This window comes from Ahaetulla prasina, chromosome 3 (assembly GCF_028640845.1).
Source record: "Ahaetulla prasina isolate Xishuangbanna chromosome 3, ASM2864084v1, whole genome shotgun sequence".
NCBI classification, from domain to species: domain Eukaryota; kingdom Metazoa; phylum Chordata; class Lepidosauria; order Squamata; family Colubridae; genus Ahaetulla; species Ahaetulla prasina.
Genome location: NC_080541.1, coordinates 18,364,341 through 18,378,930, shown reverse-complemented (window position 1 = coordinate 18,378,930; position 14,590 = coordinate 18,364,341). Strand labels below are relative to the sequence as shown.

General features: G+C 42.9%; 1 protein-coding gene across 1 annotated transcript in view; it reads left to right on the top strand.

The window, feature by feature from the left end:
• Positions 1–14,590, top strand: part of NSMCE2 (NSE2 (MMS21) homolog, SMC5-SMC6 complex SUMO ligase) — a 294,893-nt gene that overhangs the window by 24,959 nt on the left and 255,344 nt on the right. Inside the window, exon 3 of the mRNA XM_058179139.1 lies at positions 10,508–10,614. Coding sequence (XP_058035122.1) covers positions 10,508–10,614 — 107 coding nt within the window. The remainder of the gene's footprint in view (positions 1–10,507; positions 10,615–14,590) is intronic.

Below are 14,590 nucleotides of genomic sequence, written 5' to 3'. Positions count from 1 at the left end.
CATTGTCTCACAGAAATTGACAATACAACTGCAAGCATGAAAATGAGTCCTCCTTTAGCTTCCAAGGGACCAGGGTGCCTCTGAAGGTCAGTGCTCTAAGCACTAAGAACCCAGCACAAATCTAAGCCTGTATGCACACCAATAGTGAAAATACCCTGCACAGTGTCTCTTGGCAGAGAAGGTTAATTTTCATAGGCGTTGGGGTGGCTCTTTTTTTTTTTTGGCAGGGCAATAAGGGTCTCTAATATCATTAAACCCAAGTGTGAGGAAAAGACAGCAGCTAAAATGTTAAGGCCAGTTGTGTGACCTTCTCCAATACAGTTGGCCTGGCTGTTTGCCAAAACTTAAAACACCCTCCCATCCCCTCCTGCTAAAGCTTCTTTCTTAAAACAATTGTGGTCTTTGCCTTTCATTGTGCCAATCGACTTTAGAAGTCTGTGTGTGTGTGTGTGTGTGTGTGTGTGTGAGAGAGAGAGAGAGGGAGGAGGGAGTGCAAAGGGGAAGGAGGATTCCCAGCTCTAAACAAAGGAAATCCCGGAATGCCAGCGAAAGGTGGTGCTCACGTTCCTCCTCCCTTGCTCAAAAGCCCCAACATGATATTGGAATTGGATGCCATTATATACCTGCTGAGGATAATTTGAATAACTTGAAAGATATAAAAGCTCTAAACATATTTGTTTAAAAATCTAAAATCTATACTTAAAATAAAATGAATATAAAGTAATAAAGTTCTTTAAAGTTGTAATTCACTTTGCTGCTGAAAAAGAAAAGAAGCTTAACACCTTAAATGGTATTTATTAACTGAAATATCATCAAATCAAATATATAATGAGGTATATTATAATGACCTTTGTTTTCAGAAAGAAGCATGATGGAAGTTTTTCAATAAAGGGGGAAATATAGAAAAAACTTAGTGTCATGCTCATATATCATCTTTACAGATGTTGTTAACACTATACTATGGCAGCATATGATGGTACAATGTTTCAATCAATTTCAGGATGAAAAACTCATCAATGAGGAGGAGGAGTATAATTTATTAACCTTGTATGATATCAGTTTCTCAAGGACTCTAGAAGGACCCGAGGAAGAAATCTCTGCCCCCTCCCCACTTTCCCTTTCCAACCCAGCCTTCCAAGGGGACCTTTGAGGGAGAAATCTCTGCCCCCTCCCCACTTTCCCTTTCCAAGGCAGCCTTCCAAGAGGACCTCTCGAAAAGAGCGAAAGCTTTCTCCTGGCCGTTTTACCACCACCACACCCTCCACGCCGGCCATCCTAGGAGGGGGAAGTTCAAGGACCACATCGATGGCACGAGCTCAGATTGCCGGCTGGGGATGATGGGCGCTGCAGTGCGATCTCGGGAGAGACTAGGGGGGAAGAAAGAATGACTGTTTCCCCACACCCTAGGATTGGGGAAAACATTGACCCCCCCCTTAGTTGCGGGAGAAGGGTTGCGCTTCAAAGCGGTCGCCTCCATCCATCAATCCATCCTTCCTTCCTTACTTCCATCCATCCATCCATCCTTTTTTTTTTCCCAGCGAGCGGTGCGTGTGTGACATGCAAGCAAGGCGTCTCACGGGCGTGTGTGTGTTTGTGGTGGGGTCTCGTCCCAGCCACCCACCCACTCGCTCCCTTTCCCTCTTCGGAGCGTGGGCTGTTCCCGTTCGCCCTGGCCTCCGTCCTCCGATCTCCTGCGCTGGGAGGCGGCGGCGAGCCAGCGAGCAACCCGGGCACCGCGGACTTTGGCAAGGAGGAAGGTGGGAGGAAGCGGAGCTGCCGGCTGTGGGGGTTGAGGCGTGCAAGAGGAGTGGCGTGGAAAGGCCTTTTGTGTGTGTGTGCGTGTGTGTGCGCGCCTGTGTGCCTAGGGAGGAAGCGGAGCTGCCGGCTGTGTGGGGGTTGAGGCGTGCAAGAGGCGCGCCTCCTCCTCTTCCTCCACGCTCGCTCTTCTTGCACGCCTCAACCCCACCATCCCCCACCCTCTCCGCGCGTGAAGGTCACCTCCTCCCTCTTCCAGGCGGCGGCGGCGGCTCCGGCTCCGAGCGGAGCGCCACAGCCCGCAGCCCCGCTTCCTCCCACGGTCCCAGTCCAGCGAGCGGTGGCGACATGCCGGCGCCGCTCGCTTTCACCGTTCGGCTGGATTGGGACCGCTTGGCTTGGGTCCGCGGCGGGCGGGGAGCCGCCAGCCTTCTCGGCCGACGCTTTCACCGTTGAAACCTCCTCCTCAGCCGAGAAGGCTGGCGGCTCCCCGCCCGCCGCGCGGACCAAGCGGTCCCAATCCAGCCGAACGGTGAAAGCGGGCGGCGCCGGCATGTCGCTTTCACCGCTCGCTGGACTGGGACCGTGGGAGGAAGCGGAGCTGCCGGCTGTGGCGCCCGCTGAGCCGAGCCGCCGCCGCCGCCGCCGCCGCCTGGAAGAGGAGGAGGTGACCTTCACGCTGGAGAGGGTGGGGGATGGTGGGGTTGAGGCGTGCAAGAGGAGCGGCGTGGAGGAAGAGGAGGCGCGCTCTGCACGCCTCAACCCCCACACAGCCGGCAGCTCCGCTTCCTCCCTAGGGCACACAGGCGCGCACACACGCACACACACACAAAAGGCCTTTCCACGCCACTCCTCTTGCACGCCTCAACCCCCACAGCCGGCAGCTCCGCCTCCCACCTTCCTCCTTGCCAAAGTCCGCGGTGCCCGGTTGCCGCTGGCTCGCCGCCGCCTCCCAGCGCAGGAGATCGGAGGACGGAGGCCAGGGCGAACGGGAACACTGCACCACCAGGGCTTCCCCGCGCCAATGCACAGCCCGCCAAGTTTGCGCCGTCCGCCCACCAGACACGGGAATGGGGGCCGGCCTGGGGGCGACAAATCCCGCGAGACCTCGGCGGGCCCGCTCCCCGTCCCTCCCATGGGAGTCCGTTCGGTACCCCCTCCTGTGCGGGGTTCCCGGAGACGTAGACTCGAGTATAAGCCGAGGGGACGTTTTTCAGCACAAAAAACGTGCTGAAAAACTCGGCTTATACTCGAGTATATACGGTAACAATATGTAAAAACAATTAAAATCAAATATTTAATGGCCGAATCACTAAAACGGTCAGGGACCGATTTAAAACCCGTTTAAAATTTCGCTAAAATATTTCTTAGGTTAGTCCTGCTCGGTGAAATAATAAGGTCTTTAGTTCACGTTTGAAGGCCCGGAGGTCGGGGAGTTGGCGTAACCCCGGAGGTAGCTCGTTCCATAGGGCCGGTGCTGCCACAGAGAAGGCCCTGCCCCTGGGGGCCGCCAACCTACATTGTTTGGCCGACGGCACCCTGAGGAGGCCCGCTCTGTGGGAGCGCACAGGTCATTGGGAGGCAATCGGTGGCAGAAGGCGGTCTCGTAAATACCCCTTGAGCAGGCGTAAGAAATCTCTGGCCTCTTCTAGAAGTTGATAAACCGTAACTTTCAACATTTTTCAGTATTGGCTGTGTTGTTTGGGACAAGTGCGAGATGTGGGTCAACTCATCCAGGAAGCTACAAGAACCTTTGCATAAACCTAGCAGATACTCTACTTATTCTGCCTGCATAAGGAGGATGGATGGTTTGGCTTGATGGGACTTCATAGAACTACAATGCAGTGGGCCCTGAATGCAGTGGGAAAAATCATAGTGATAAGGTACTATATATGCTTTGCATTTCAGGAGACTTTAGTCAAACATTGAACAGCATAACGATTATGCTTCGTGTTATAATTATAAATTATAAAAATTTATAAAAGGTCACTCCTGCTTGGGGCCTATCATCTGAGAATTAGTGAAATGTTAAAACAAATGATACCGAGAAGAGATAGCAAAGCACAAACAACTGTGTTCTTTTTTCCCCCTTTTCCTTGGCATATAGAACAGGACAGCCAAAATATTTATATTCTGCTTCAGCGTAAAGTTCTCTTTTGCAAGCATCCAAGCGGTGATAGGTAAGGATAATAGGAGTTGTAATCCAAGCAGATTTGGAGATCATCAGGTTGAGAAATAATGCTGTAGAATTATTAGAATTAGAATTTTATTGGCCAAGTGTGATTGGACACACAAGGAATTTGTCTTGGTGCAAATGCTCTCAGTGTACATAAAAGAAAAGATACGTTCATCAAGGTACAACATTTACAACACAATTGATGATCAATATATCAATATAAATCATAAGGATTGCCAGCAACAAGTTATAGTCATACAGTCATAAGTGGAAAGAGATTGGTGATGGGAACTATGAAACGATTAATAGTAGTGCAGATTCAGTAAATAGTCTGACAGTGTTGAGGGAATTATTTGTTTAGCAGAGTGATGGCCTTCGGGGAAAAACTGTTCTTGTGTCTAGTTGTTCTGGTGTGCAGTGCTCTATAGCGTCGTTTTGAGGTTAGGAGTTGAAACAGTTTATGTCCAGGATGTGAGGGATCTGCAAATATTTTCATGGCCCTCTTCTTGATTCGTGCAGTATACAGGTCCTCAATGGAAGGCAGGTTGGTAGCAATTATTTTTTCTGCAGTTCTAATTATCCTCTGAAGTCTGTGTTTTTCTTGTTGGGTTGCAGAACCGAACCAGACAGTTATAGAGGTGCAAATGACAGACTCAATAATTCCTCTGTACTATTGAAAATGGTGTGCACAAACGGTACCTACACATGCTAAAAATTAGAGGCCTATTTAGTTTCTGTTGAGCATCATTAAATTAGGAACAGAGGCACTGTGGGTGGATTGTTGAGCCCGGAAGAATAAAGTGTAAGAGATAATTAGTTAATATCCGTCTTGTGTCAGTTGGGCTCCACCTGTTTGTTAGCTGCTTTTTTTTTTTAAGTCTAAGATTCATAGCAATTAAGCCATTCTCAGTAAGTTTGAGGGTTTTCAGCTACTTGTTATCTCAATCACTTTCTCTAATGAGAATGCTATTGTTGCAATTCCTTGCATTATCAATGTTCTGATGTATAGCTCAGTGAAGGTTAGTATTGGTTGGAAGTATGATTCATTGAGAGAGGAGGATGACATGTATTCGCCAAACTTATGATTCATGAAATGTGATCCATGTCAGTTCTGAAGGAGAGAAGCTCATTGGCCACCTGGCTGGTGTGAAATTGCTTCCCAAAGGATCATAGGAAAGCAACTGCATGAAAGGAAGGTGAGGACAGGAGGAGACAGGAGTTTGTTCTGGAGACTGATGTCTACAACTTCACCTGGATGTCTGTGGGTGCCACTTTTTCAAAGTCTGAGAATTGGATATGCTTTGGAAAAAGAGGCTTCTGGCCTTTCACTTATTACATTCTTGTGCTTTTGGCTGTGTGTACACATTAGGCTAATCATAGTTTGCGTCAAGCGTTAGGTTGCATAAGCACAGTTTCTGGGTTTGCATGTCCCATTAATCCATAAAATACGGTTTACAAACCACAAGGGCCAATTTTCTGTAATGAGCTCCAATGAACAGATTCTGGAAAAATCTGTTGCTGTAAAGCATGCAGCCTTCTTGCCCCAAATTGACAATATCTATATAAATACAAAACAATACAATTGACCAAGTAGGTTTGACAAAAGAAAATTCTTCACTCAACACATAATTATGGGATTTATGTTTATACAATACTGTCATAGCCGGTTTGCTCAAGATATTTTGATGCCTGAAACAAAAGATAAGAAGCTGTCCCTTCTCCATCTTACATACAGAGATTGACAAAGTTGATATCTTTCACTCTACTTGTCTCAATCAAGTAAGTTTCACAGTCCATTTAAGAAGAGAAAAGAGACTGAGGAATTTTCCCAGAGAGATGGTTATGCAATTGTGAAGCTACTTTGGAGAAGACTCTTTATCTATAGCAGTAGATGAACTTGAAGCTCAAGAGTACACTTTTCATCAACAAATGAAGGCAAATATACATGTCCTCAGATAATGTTGCAGAATCCAATCTGGGTTGATCACTGGGACCAGAGGTTTTGTTTTCTGAGCTTTTGGACTTGTGCTAGAGATCATCCTCAGGGAACGTCTCTCTAGTTGAGAGACCAACACATACTCTGCTAGAATGAAGTTCGCTGAAATTTGTCTCCAGCATAAGTCCGAAAGCTCAGAAGACAAAACTTCTGGTCCCAATGACCGACCCAGATTGGATCCTGCAACTTTCCGCTAAGTAACATGCTTAGACATCAAAAAAATCTTCAGTTGTTTGTCATGACCGTAATTCACAAGATATGTTTTTCTTCCATTAGTTTGTCCCTTGATTTGTCCGTTAACCCATTTCCTTTGCCCAACAGGCTGAACTGTAAACAAACTGTATGGATTGAATTGCCACATCCTTCATTAAAAAGTGACTGGAATCTTTGTGGCTCAGCAGCTTGTGAGAATCTAGCCCAGGGGTGTCAAACTCACATCATGGCAGAATCACGTGATATATTGGGACTTTTTCCCCCCTTTGCTAAATCAGGTGTGGGTGTGGCCTGCGAGCCGGGAGTTTGACAACCCTGATCTAACCTATCACTTTAAACTGAGCTCAGAAATGGATGTGCAAACAGTTTAAATTTTAAAAGCAATAAAAGCGGTTTGCACAAGCTGAATATTTGTGCTACATTTTCTTGATTTGCATGCTTCCAAGTTGTTTCTAAAGTTAGCCCCAGTTAGAAAGAATTGCTGCAATCCTGTTTGATAACTGAAACCAGCCTTGTTTAAGATAACTCATCTGAGGATTTGACCTTCCAGGAGGAACATTAGGTGAGCAAGGCAGTAAGATAGATTGCTATATTACAGTGTTTCTCAACCTTGCCTTTGAGATGTGTGGACTTTAACTCCCAGAGTGCAGGCTAGGGAATTCTGGGTGTTGAAGTTCATACAACTGAAACTGGCCAAGAAACATTGCTATAATTAATATATGAGGCACTGAATCTAGGTTTTTGTTGAGATGCTATAGCTAGCTAAGAAAGCACTGAAGAGACCTTTAGCATCCTGGCTAGGAAATGTCTTGTTTGTGTGATGCTGTTCATGGACTCTACCGAGAAAAGGAATTGCTCAATGGGAAAGGAAGCTTACTTTGGACTTTTGTACCGTTTACATGCCTTTTCCATGAAAAACAATACCAAATTATATGTTGCAATGGAGAAGGGATTTATTTGGAGGAAAGGTGAGAAGTCAGCTTAAAAGACATGTGTTTGGATTTTTTTAAAATAATAGGTTCTCCTTTCTTGTGGAAAGAAAATCTTATGATTTGCTTCAGTTTTGTGGGCAAAGCACAGCTTCTGGTTGATGCTATTTCAATTTGGATAAACCTTTATTTTTTTTGCTGGGTTAGAAAATGCTGACTCAGATTTGATTTTATAAGGGATGACATTTAAAAGAATGGGGGCTAATTATAGTTTCAACCATAGTTCCGCAGGAGAGGGCATTCATATTTCTGTTAAATATTTCTGGAGCAATATGATGACTCATTAAATACAACTTCTGCACTAAATACCCTGATTGCCTAATGATTAGGTGTTGGTAACTGAAATCACACGCACTCACACCATTCTTTCTCTCTCAAAATCCTTCTTGCATAAAACTAAGGAAATGTTGTTCTGAGTAATACATTAGCTGGGGTTGCCCAAGAATTGTAAAATGGCCTTTGGTTGCACAACATGTAAAAATGCAGTCTGGAAAATGTCTGTTATGCCTATGACAGAAATGTTACTTCTGTAATTACATAGGCAAAAATAGTAAAAAAAAAAAAGGACAATTTTTTTGATAGTGGTGAACAGTATAATGGGTGCTGATAATAAGAGTTAAAAATAGCCAGCTGGTGGATAGTTGGTGAAGTACAGTGGACAAAATTAAGTTTGTTTGCTTCCCTTCAGATCTTTATGGGTTTTTAACCCATACTCTCTTGTGGGGTTTATGAAGATAAAGTGGGAATGGTTTTCAAAAATATAAATGGTTTTCTTCCAAGTAATGGCTTGGAATAATGTAACTTCTTAGGAAACAGATCTTATGGTCATCTCAGCACTTTACATACCTCTACAGTTCAAATGCAAAAATGTGACTAAAAATTATTTATTTCTTACTTGAAAAAAAAAATAGTTCAAGTAACCAAGAAGTTTACATGCTCACGTAAAAAAATATATATGAAAGTAATAGCGATATTGATTGAATGCTGCCCTACCCTTGGCTCATATTCACACGTTGCTACTTTAAAATTAAGAAATCTAATTTTGCAAACAAATTGGAAAGAAATTCCGTTTTTTCTTTTTCCAATCAGATCGAGAGAAAAAAAGGGGGCTCCTGTAATGGTGCTACTATCAATCTTAGTTTGATATAAGAGAGAACTCTGCAGCTAAAACAGAAATAGGAATTTATCAAGCCATAATTAATGATGAGCAGATGGATAATTCAGAGTCAATCATAGCTAGGAAAATAATGATTAGCTGGCCCATCTGTCCTGCATTCTAGTAAAAAAAAGGTTCAAACAGCTTTGAGAGGTCCTGCTTTAATTGATTTAATAATAATTAGCTTTAAGAGTTTTGGCTTACTCAGTTTCCAAGATTCTCTATATTAACTCCTTAGCGTCTTGACAATAAACTGAGCTAGAGAAACTCATTGTAAATCTTTCAGGGCTGTACTCTGCTGTTAGAGATTTGATGGTTCAGAGAGAGGAAGAGAAAGATTTTAAATCTATACTCATTTGTGAGTTGCAGGCTCATTAACTCCTATTTCCTGGAGAGCAGGTTGAAGATAATTTCCATAGGGACACATTTTGTCCTTCTCTGATTAACCAACCGAGTTGGGAGCTGTATATCTTGGTGCAGTTGGGCATTTCCCATTAGTTGGAAACACTGTTTCTAAGTTTCCCCAGACCTACCACAGGCAAATCTATTGCGGTATAAGAATTTAAAAGGGGGCTTTTTTTGTCGCATATTTTGTTACCACAGGGAAAACCAATCTAATCCTCTTCCTAAAGTACTTCATGGGAAGGCTCAACTCCTGGAGATTACAAGAAAATATCCCAATTTGCAGGCAGTCCATAAATTACAACCATTTGTTCAGTAAGCCTTTGAAGTTACAGAAACTTTGGTCCCAATTGTGGTTATAAGTCAAGGACTACCTGTACTTGATAGCAATATGGAAGTGGTGGTTGTTGCCATCTTATGGGATACAACTTTCAAATTTTACTATCTAGCTCATAACTTTTTTCTCTAGTGGTCTCTCATCCTAGTATTTAAAAGGTCTGACTCTCCTTAATTTCCAAGCCCCAACAAGATGTTTGGTGATATTCATTGGATCTTGTAGCGATGAGTTCCACAGTTGCACTGTGCCGTCTTTAGTGCCGTCTTTAGAGAAGCAATTATGGTAGCACTTATGAGTGCCGATGTTAATGGTATGGAAAGTTGAATTGCTGTATTTACATGTACCTTGAAAAAGACAGTTGATTTCCATGAAATGTTTAACCATAATAGACCATGAATTGCAGCTGTGATTCTGGCACAGCATTATTTTGATTTAATTTATTTATTTAAGGTTACTTACTTTAATCTTAATGCACCAAGCCTTTACTTGATGTCTTAGAATATTAAATAACTATATATACAATTTAAAACATATTTTAAATTGTAAACAGATATTTAATGGAATAATTTGGTGAAGTAAGATAGGCAAATGGCTTTTGAAACAATCCATCAAAATGTGCAGGAAATCCTTGACTTTTAACAGTTCATTTAGTGATCATTCAAAGTTACAGCAGCACTGAAAAAAAAAGTGAGTTATGATCATTTTTCACACTTATGACCATTGCTACATCCCCATGGTCATGTGATTTACATTCGGATGCTTGACAACTGATTCATATTTCTGATGATTGCAATGTCCTGGGGACCTTTTGTGACCTTCTGTTAAGCAAAGTCAATGGGGAAGACAGATTCACTTTAACCAGTAATGGGTTTCAAATCCCGTCGCTACCGATTCGCACGTGGATGCACTTACGCGCTCATGCAATATTTCTGCGCATGTGCAGAGACGTCTGGGGAGGTGGGCGGAACTTCCCGCCACTGCTACCAGTTTACCCGATCCGGGGTGAACCAATAGCAACCCACCACTGACTTTAACAATCACGTTAACTGGAAAAATTCACTTAACAACTGTGGCAAGAAAAGTCACAAAATGGGGCAAAACTCACTTAACAAATTTCTCATCGAGCAACATAAATTTTGGATTCAATGGTGATCATAAGTCAAGGACTACCTGTATTTTAGATTCATGAGGGAGAAAACATGATCATTTCCCTCAAACCATCACTGAAAGAGCCTGTTTGTGATCTCCATCAATGATGGTTAGAACTGATTTTGAAAAGAAGCCACTCAGTCCAGTTTTCTATCCATGCAGCATTTAGAGAAATAGTTTTTACATGTTTAAATTAAACTATGTTGCCCTGTTTTTTTCTTGCATACATTTACTATGTTTTGTTCTAATTTGGTTCTCTCTAAACATCTTCAGATTCTAGTTGTCTGAAAGAGTGAATTCTTTTTTTTTAATTAAGTAAACTTTTATTTTGCAGATGACCTGGAAGAAATTAACACAGTGGAAGAAGTGATGTTGGAATATGCTGTAATGAACAGAGAACTGAGTCATTATATGAAAGCTGTTGAAGATACAGTAAAACAGGTAAATGTGGCTGTTCTTTAGTCCGACTTTTATAGCTTTCCCATGTCATGAAAGCAAACCCAGAGTTTGAAACACTCTAATGATTAACGAATTGTATGAGATCACTTTTCTTCTCTCGACATGTGACAGATAGCGAATTAGGAACTGAGTCACAGAAGCCGGTACTGTATTTATATATACTTTTTGTGTCTTAGAATAGTGGCCAGTATCTGCCCTGCCCATGTGAAAACCATTTGTTTACTTGTGCCCTCTTTAATTTTAAAGCTGATCTTTGATAGTGGCTAAGGAAGATGTGGAAATTCTTTTATTTTCCCTTCCCTGTAACTTGGAATAAAAGTGACCTCCCTTAGAAGTGTATCTGAAGCACTTTAAGTAAGGGGTTTTCAAAAATTTTAAAGTCATAGAACCCATTAGTTTTTGTTTTTTTTAAAGTCCTTGAATTCCAGATCAAGAGCTAAAGCTGTAGTGATGGAAAATTGGTTGATTTTGAAGGAAGGTTGGTGGGCTGGGTGGGTTTGCTCCTGATCTCTCATACAATCCCGTCAAGTTCTCTAATCTTGATTGTAGGGGTCAGTGGAACACAATTTGGAAAATGTCATTTCACTTATTCAATACGTTATATGAGCTCAGCATTAGTTCTGTACCAATCCCTAGATTTTAATTAGGGACATACTTTTTCAAGCTTCTATAAAATTCTGGAACTGTTTCAAATTTTTCAATGGAATTATGAAGTACTTGCAAAGTTTTTGCAATTATGCAAAAAAAAAATCTTTGGGGATGGGGGGAAGGAGAGGTTAGGGGAGCCATATAGCTATATATGGAAGATGAGAATCTAAAGAGAAAGAAAAAAATATGTGGTAGAATAAAGGGAAAGCTTAGTGACTGTGCTATGAAAGTTTGAGACAACCCACCAACTCCATCCATTCCCAAACCAGGACCATGCTGCTATTCTGGGACTACAACTCACAGCCAGGGACCTAAGGAATTCTGGGAGCTGTAGTCACAACACAACTACAGAGACCCAGGCTGGGGATGTCTGAACTATTTAATGAGATGCAATTATAATATGTAGACATGAAGGTTATAGAGTTAGGTGGAGGAATATTAACAATTCAGAGAGTTTTTTTGATGATTTATAGCACCAAATTTCTTAGGGTAGGGGTGTCAAACCCATGTTGTCATGGTGTCATCACATGACTTATCGTGACTTTTTTCCCCCTTTGCTAAACCGGCCATGGGCACATCACACATCTGGCCCACTTGCCGTGAGTTTAACAACCCTGTTTTAGAGGTTCGGGTTTGGCCAAGAAAATTGAGTAACCAAGTGGTATTGCAAAAACTGTAGGACTGAATGAAGCCCGAGATCAGAGAGTTGGGTTGGACAGATCAGAAAGCGGTGAATGGCATGGAGGTGGATTTGACATGGTGAAAAGAGTTGTAGCGTGAAACACGCCAGAACTCTGTCTTCAGACATTCTTCTTCAAAGCTTCACTGGCAAGCTGGATTATGTTGTGGTCTGCCAGCAGCCTGCGGAGCTGGCAAAGGAATCGGACAGCGATGAGGCTGAGGTGAGGCCAGGGCCATTGGGGAGTGAGGTGCGGACTCCAGAGCCTCCAGAGACTGATAGTAGTGAGGCAGAGGAACAGGAGGAGCCTGTTCCTAATGCACGCATGAGAAGAGCTGCCAGAAGGAGCAACTAAAGCAAAAAGGGCCAAAAGATGATTGGCCCCTCCCATAAGGCTTAAAACAGACCAGCAACGGTGTTTGGGCTTTGCTGGAAAACAATGTTGATAGCCACATCCCTTAAATGTCTTAAAGACTTTAAGACAGGGGTGTCAAGCTGGCGGCCCCACAGCTCCATGAAGGGAAAAAAACATCAGGAAGCATCACGTAACGGCAACGTGACGCCGTGAGTTTGACACCCGTGCTCTAAGAGATGAATAGATAAAGGAGCATATTTGTAGCTCAGGCTTGAAATGAGAGGTCCTTGATACTCTCTGAACTTGATTGTTTTCTTGCAGAAGTTTCATTACCCAACTAGGTAACATCATCAGTGAGCTGCATTGATGATGTTACCTAATTTGGGTAATGAAACTTTTGCAAGAAAACAACCAAGCTCAGAGAGCATCAACGGCCCCTCATGAATAGGACGCTTAGCCTCTGTTCCATCACATTGACTTGAGAGGAAGGACGATTAAATTCTGGTTATTGATATCTGGTTGCCCCAGATTGGCTGTTCTGTCAAATTTTGGGTGCAAGGCCTTTGCCCTCCAACGTAAGGGGGGAAGGCAAAGGGCAAAGGCCCCTGGGCTTGCAGAAAACCAGAACTGGCATTCGTGCTCTTTCATAGCTTTCAGCAAAGGTGTTGGCAGAAAATGGCCTTTCTCTCTTCTTGTTAATAAGAATCAGAGGCAGAACCACTTCAGTTTGATGTATTTTACATGGATGGTGTTACCCAGGCTGTTTTGATGAAGAGCTGACCTCGGATGACCCTGTCAGCATGATTGCTTTACAGGAATCACAGTTAGCGGCATTCATTATGAGCAGCCGCAGTAGCTGTTTTTGGCAGATTGGTGGATGTTGAGTAAGTAATCATGAGATCACTTGCTGGTTCCCAGAGCTGTGCATTTCTTTTCTTTTTTTCCCTTCCCTCTACCTCAAATAATCCTTCACCCCTGCTACTTATAAAACAATAAAAGGGTCTGTCGAAAATGAAAGATTGGTAGCAAAACGCATAGGTGCGTACCTGAGAAAGCCAAGTTTTTGTTGACTTAAGCTGTTGTAAGAGCAAAAGGGCAGGTGAGCCACACCAACATCCTCATTTTGATTGACTCAGCACTCACTGAATAAGAAACAAGCAATTGAGTTGCTGCAATATTTCTAACAATTGGCTATGGGAAACCCTTTGTTTGAGCAGAAATGGAAACTCCCTTCTGTGCTCCTTTTAGCTTACTTGGCAGGTAACCCACCTTCTATTACTTCTCTTTTTTTGTAGGCTTAGGTTATTTTTTTATTTCTCCCCCTTCCCTTTTTTTTTTTCTTCAGATTGATCAATATTAAATTAACAAATTTAAGCGATGGGCTTAAGGCAGGGCTGTCAAGTTCCTGGCCTGCAGGCTGGATGCGTCACGCGCTGGCCACACCCACACCTTGTTTAGTGAAGGGGGAAAAAAAGTCCCAATACGTCACGTGATGCTGCCTTGACAACGTGAGTTTGACACCCCGGCTTAAGGTTATTTTTATTTAATTTTTTAAAAGGAGGAAAAGTTTATATTTATTTAAAACACGGGTGTCAAACTCGGTTGTGTCATGTGACATTTTGTGACTTTTTTGCCTTTGCGGAGCTGGGTGGGTGTGGCCTGTGCATGATGCATCCGGCTCACAGGCCACCAGTTGGACACCCAGTAGCAAAAATTATTTTCATTGTTTTCTTTGTCATGGGGCGGCATAAAGGGAAGGAATAAGCTCCGGACAGAGGATAGAGGACAGGGAGTCCTCAGTTTATGCCTGCAATTGGGACCAGCATTTCGGTTGTAAGTCATAATAGCCATAAATTGAGGCACGCATGTGACTGGACTAGATTTTATGACTGTTTTTACAGCAATCATTAGGTGACTCACATTGTAAATGTGAACCCATTTCTCGGATGGATATTTTTGCCAGAAAGATGCTGCAGATCAACAAAAAATGTCATAAAATGTGGTCATGTGACCACAGGATGCCACAACCAATTGTAAATGTGACGTGCCAAGTGCCCAAAATCACAGTCATGTGAACACAGTGGCGGGGAAGGCGCCAAAACATTTTACGAAGGCTGGAAGTACTTTACGGACCATAAAGCAAACTTTCCAAAGCTGTCATAACTCCAAACAGTTGTTTTATGATAGGTCGTATGTCAAGGAGTACCTGTCAAACATGAAATGTTTATGCAGCCATTAATCAATCATAGATGGCTGAGATCTGCCTTAAAAATCAA